General features: G+C 37.2%; 1 protein-coding gene across 1 annotated transcript; it reads left to right on the top strand.

Annotated features, from left to right (window-relative positions):
• The first annotated feature begins 227 nt into the window (after window positions 1-227).
• Window positions 228-4,704, top strand: LOC141642204 (uncharacterized). Its single transcript, XM_074450922.1, has 11 exons — window positions 228-613; window positions 1,566-1,692; window positions 1,956-2,217; window positions 2,308-2,440; window positions 2,533-2,619; window positions 2,755-3,066; window positions 3,151-3,277; window positions 3,628-3,883; window positions 4,089-4,218; window positions 4,312-4,398; window positions 4,485-4,704. Exons 1-11 carry the CDS (start codon window positions 419-421, stop codon window positions 4,581-4,583), a joined length of 1,815 nt encoding a protein of 604 aa, XP_074307023.1. The 5' UTR covers window positions 228-418; the 3' UTR covers window positions 4,584-4,704.
• The last annotated feature ends 1,296 nt before the right edge of the window (window positions 4,705-6,000 follow it).

Here is a 6,000-nt window from a genome sequence, read left to right as displayed (position 1 = left end):
TTATTCTTTGCATCAAAGAAATTTATTAAATTTCCCAATAAAATTTTTTATTATATGAATTTAAATAGTCAACAGCTACTCAAGTTTGACCGAAAAAATCATGAATCTTCAGCAGCCCATGAGATCATATAATTCATACGAGTATATACCACTAGGCCAAAGAATATTATTGATTTATAATATTGTATATCCTAAATATAATGGCTAAACTTCTCCAATCTCTATTTAATTGAATTATTGTCCTTGCATTGGACCATCAATTTTTTTGTACAAATCTAAATCTAAATCTCTGCTCTTTTTTTGAGGAAAACAGGGAGGGATATTATTATTTCGAATCAAAATCCATTAGCGCCAAAATCGCTACTGTACATTGAAGTACAATAATAAAATAAAAACAAAAACTGAGTGATCTTTTAAAATGGGAGAGCTAAAGACTTGTTATACGTTGGATGAACTAGAAACTGCAACATATAACTTTTGCGAAAGTACATTTCTTGGAAAGAGTTGTTATAGTTCGGTTTATTATGCTTTCTTGCCTAATTCTGAACAAGCTGCTGTTAAGAAACTTGATTTGAGTATTGATCATGATTCAGATGCTGATTTCCTTGCTCAGGTATCTTTAATTTGCTTCATTTGTTGTTTTGTGCTAGTTGGTCGACTTATATTGGATCGAGTCATGTTACGATTTGGATTGAATTATATTTATTTCCTATTACGTCCCCTAACTCGAATGCATGTTGGGTTCGAAGAGTGGTTAGTGTATAGGCTCCCCCCATACCATGTGCTGAAATTTCACTTCGTGAGTTATTGTAGGCAGTCAGGATTTGAACCCATGACCTTTGGTCACACTGGCTCTGATACCATGATAGATAAACCATGTCAACCAAAACCTTAATGTGATGGTTGACTCCCAACAATTATATTTATTTCCTATTAATGTTTAGGTACGATTTGGACCGGATTGGTTTTCCCAGTCTACTTTGTAGTAATATGTTAAGACAAAAACCATAATACTAGCAGCTAGACTAGCAAAACTGACCTCACCCGAATATCCTAGCTCGCACTCGACTTGCACCCGAATTAAGGTAATCTGACCTGAAATCCGAATTGATTTGGACCCTATGTACAAAATGAAGTGCGGTGGGCTAAACAAAGAAAAAACTTGGAAAATGAGATGACGTTATTGGGTGGTATTGAAATAATCAAACATCCAAAATGTACCATTAAATTGATGGTGGAGCCAGGATTTTAGGTCAGCGGGGACGAAAATTTCAGCGGAGCAAAAGCCGAAGGCCGAAGGGGTTATAGTACGGAGTATAAGACAACATCGGAAAAATACGAAAATTTTAACTAAAAATTTCGAAATTTTCAAACAACAGCGGGGCGGACGCGCCCCCCAGCCTTCATATCAAAAGCATGGAGTATTAAGGGGTGACGCTTTAGCATTGTAATTAAATAACTTAGGAAATAAATAGATAAACAAATGATTGAGACATGATTCTGAAACATTGCGGATAAAACAATATCCGTTATTCTAAATTGTTGTTGTTGACTGTACGTTGCAGGTGTCGGTGGTTTCTGCACTAAACCATGAGCATTTAACAGGACTATTGGGTTACTGTATGGAAGACGGAAACAGATACTTGGTTTATCAGTATGCTACTAACGCTACCTTATATGATGTATTATACGGTACGACTCCGTATATTTTACATTCTACTCATTTGCTTAACGGGTTGGTAAATTTTTCCGTTCACAACCAAGGTTAATTTGTGCTACGATGTGGGTAGTAACTAGTAATGACACTCTTATTTTTGATCAGGTATCCGATTTCTAACTCTTAGAAATGAAAAACCGAAATTGGAAAAATTTTCTTTAGATTGTCTTCGGGTACAACATAAAATTATATTTGTGTTTTATGTCATATAATTTTTTAATTTTCTTGTCCGGGATAGGAGCGAAACGAGAAGCATGGGGACTAAGTTGGGATGAAAGGGTTAAAATTATGTATGGTGCTGCCAAAGGTCTCGAGTACCTCCACGAGGAGGTGACACCATCTATTGTTCACGGTGATGTTAGACCGAGCAATGTTCACATATTTGATTTCTTGACCTCCAAAATTGCCGACTTCAACTTGACCAGAGCATTAATAGACGATAATGCACCTCGTACTATTTCAATTAGAGCACCCGGATCATATGGCTATGACGCCCCTGAGTATGCCTTCTAACTATAGTACATTCAATGTCATGTTGCCAATTCAACACATTTTTTCTGTCTATATGATTTTCTTCTTTTCGAAACCAGGTGTGCCACAACAGGGGAAATAACTGTAAAGAGTGATGTCTACAGTTTTGGTGTTCTTCTTTTAGAGATCTTGACGGGTAGGAAACCCGTAGATGATACATTGCCGGAAGAGGAACAAGATCTTGTTACATGGGTAATTTTTCTTATTGATTTTATCGTCCGTCTTTCAGACATCTTTCCATCGTTTTCTCATTATTGATTTTGTCGACAATGTCGTTTCACCAGGCAACTCCGTATTTAAGTGAGGACAAAGTGGAGCATATCCTCGATCCCAGGCTAGATGGCGATTTTCCCCTTGAGGCTGTGGCTAAGGTTTTACTCCTTTTCCTTTTTTTAGTGCACACTGGTAAAACCCCGAGTATACGTGATAGCCTGCAAACCACTACACCGGCTGTAAATCAGGATAATTGTTTATATAGAATTGTAAAGTGACTATTTCGTTTTCAGGTGGCAGCTTTAGCAGGGCTATGTATCCAGGATGAACCAGATTTCCGGCCAAACATGGCAATTATAACCACGGCTCTCGAGCCACTTCAATACGTGCCAGTATCCGATGAAGTCGAAACTGCAATTTCAATCAAGTATTATACTTTGGAAGAACTAAATAGTGGCACCAACAACTTCAGTCAAATGTCATTGGTTTCAAAAGGTCCTTATGCACGAGTTTATCGTGCTTCGTTCAGTGACGGACAACAGGCTGCTATAAAGAAATTTGATACCAGTATTCCACAGTGTACGGACTGGGATTATTTAGTTCAGGTACGTTTAAGACTCCTTCAGACCATAAATCGCGAATTTTATTCGAGGCAGTTTACAACATTTATTTACTTGTTTTGGTTGCAGATACAAATAGTTATGTTTCTACACCATGAGCACTACATTCAACTATTGGGGGAGTTTCGGGATGATGATAACCGATATTTGGTGTATGAGTTTGCGACAAAGGGTTCTTTACATGATATGTTATATGGTAATTATTCAAACTAACTTCTCTTACTGTTGAGACGAGACCCCGGACCAATTAATAAACTATACCACCAGTTGTATGGTGTAGAAATCGAGCTCTACATTAAAAATTTCGAGTTTTGTTTTAAAGAATCTGAGCTATACTGTAAAGTTTCTGAACTCACACACTTAAACGTAAAAGAAATAAACTTTAAAAAAGCTCGAGAAAGTTACACATGCTCGGATGCTTATGCTTATTATACAACTGGAGGTATAGTAGTATTTGTGATCCCGGACCCTGTTGTCGTTTTCAATTCATGTTACATAAATTCAAACTTAGCTTCATCCCTGAAACCTTGGATTTGCCTTGGGCAGGAAGGAAACATGTGTATGGTTCAGAACCAGGACCGGTGCTAACATGGGCCCAGAGGGCTAAAATTGCGCACGGTGCTGCAAAAGGTCTTGAGTACCTCCATGAGAAGGATGACCCGCGTATTGTCCATGGTGATATTCGATCAAGTAATGTCTTGTTGACTCAAGGTGTTTCTGACGACTACTATCCTAAAATTGGCGACTTTAATTTCACACACGTGAGACACGTCCTTGGAATGGATGGTTACAGTGGCCCTAAGTATGCCCTCTTCCTCTAGCTACCATGTTATCATATGCTCCCTCTGTCCCAGTCAATAGTTTACGACTTTACATTTGCTTTATTTCCCCCTCACAAAATAAAGTAAACGTAACCTATTTACTGGGACAGAGGGAGTGCATTTATTTTTTGTCGGATATATAGTTTTCCGTATAGAGTTACAGATACATAATCTATTGTACAACAGGGATGCATTAGAGAGACTGAATCCAAAGAATGATGTTTACGATTTTGGTGTCGTTCTTTTAGAGCTAATTACTGGAAGGAAACCAGTAGATAATACAATGCCGGAAGATCAACAAGATCTTGTTACATGGGTATGTTTCCCTATTATCATAATAATATCGCGGTCTTTTTGGAAATTTAATTCATCCTTGTCAAAATTAACTCCGTCAACAATCACACCACAGGCGATTCCATATTTATCTGCTGAGAATGTGGAGCAAATCATTGATCCCAAGCTTAACGGCGATTTTTCACTAGACGAAGTGGCTAAGGTTCTCCTCCTTCAAATTTGTTCCAAGAAAATCTACATTTTTTTTTCACTGAACTTCTGTTTTAAAAATGGTTGTCTGGTTTTCAGGTGGCGGCAATAGCAGGGCTGTGTATTCAAGATGAGATTGACTCGAGGCCTAATATGTCAACTGTGGTCGGGGCTCTCCAGACTCTTGTAGAAGTTTAACCATAAAGATTGATCATCAATGTTTTTAGTTGTAATTAGACTGTAATTCAAAAGTTTAAACATTGGTTTCTTTCATTTTTCGGCTTCTTAGATTTCCGTATGTCATTATATTCATTCGCTATTTATTTATCATCAATAATCAAATGCAATCAAGACTCTGTTTACAGGAGGTGTATTCTATATTTTTGCTAATCATCCTTGGAATTCAAATGCTACTCATCTAATGTAATTTGGGTGCTAACGCATTATTGCGATCATTGATCGTCATCCTTGTATAATTGTATTGAATGTCCATGTCGAGATTGTCGACTCATCGTCTAGACTAGAGATTCCTGAACACTTCTGGCATGCAGTTTCATGGTCGGCCTGGTTTGTATCAGCTGGAAAATCTGATTCTCTAATACTTGTGTATTAAAAGCTTGTATTCTTATCGCGAGAATTCAATAATTTCTTCATGTTTTAGCTAGAGGTTGAGAAGCCAAAAGCTTTCATATACATATACTAGACCTGACAAAACGAGTTAACGGGTCGGGTTTGGGTCAGGCCAATTCGAGTTGGGTTAGTTCGGGTCTCTCATTGATTTTGGGTTCGGACGGGTCATTTCGGGTTTCGGATATGTTTCGGGTTTGTTTGTCGGGACTTTTTCGGGTCAAGCGGGTCAGGTTGTTTCGGGTCGGGTCGTTTTCGGGTCAATGAATAATAGAGAAATAATCATTTCAAGTCTTTTCGGTTCAATTAGAGTTATATTTTTTCGGGTCCGGTCAGCTACGGGTCAAAAAAACTCGGGTCATGTTCGGCCCGGGTCAGGTTAATTCGGGTTTTCGAGTGATGTAGTTCAGGGCACTTCGGGTCTCGGGTCGGGTTGCTTTTGTCAGGTCTACATATACTCCTTCCGGTCATTAAAATATTTCTCACAAAGAATAATAAAAAAGACAAACAAATGACTAGAACAAATGTAGTATTGATTTTGGTTCACCAAAGTACTCTCATAGGGATGAAATTCCGGTCATTTTCGGTCAATTCATGTTAAATTTTAAACATGGGTCAGCTTCAGGGTAACACTAAACGGAAGTAAGCCGATAATCCGATTCTTAGAAATCACCCTATTTTCCAACTTATCATCACATATTTTGAATGAAAGAACAAAATGGGTTTGTATTATAAAAATGAATTAATGATCATCCCCTATTTACTAAATGAATAGACGAAACTCCAACTTTTTCCGTCTAAAATATATTTCCTAAAATAGTGCTTGGTATTTTTAGCGTGGACATGATAAGTTATAAATGAATATAATCTTTTGTATTTAAATATTTATAACATTTAATATTTCACATTCTGCACAAATTTATCTCCGATCTTTTTAGGATAAGAAAATTCTTTTTTTATAGAACTTATTTATAAAAATTTATTAACT

Source organism: Silene latifolia, chromosome 2 (assembly GCF_048544455.1).
Source record: "Silene latifolia isolate original U9 population chromosome 2, ASM4854445v1, whole genome shotgun sequence".
In the NCBI taxonomy this organism is placed as follows: domain Eukaryota; kingdom Viridiplantae; phylum Streptophyta; class Magnoliopsida; order Caryophyllales; family Caryophyllaceae; genus Silene; species Silene latifolia.
Note: the sequence above shows the minus strand (reverse complement) of the source record. Positions and strands in the feature narration are given on the sequence as shown.

What these genes read in the sequence shown, in the direction of transcription:
- LOC141642204 (XM_074450922.1), top strand. Translation starts at nt 419, where the DNA reads ATGGGAGAGCTAAAGACTTGTTATACGTTGGATGAACTAGAAACTGCA. An exon ending in TATGGCTATGACGCCCCTGA is followed by an intron (nt 2,218 to 2,307) that starts GTATGCCTTCTA and finishes TTTCGAAACCAG; the next exon opens with GTGTGCCACAACAGGGGAAA. An exon ending in CCCTTGAGGCTGTGGCTAAG is followed by an intron (nt 2,620 to 2,754) that starts GTTTTACTCCTT and finishes TTTCGTTTTCAG; the next exon opens with GTGGCAGCTTTAGCAGGGCT.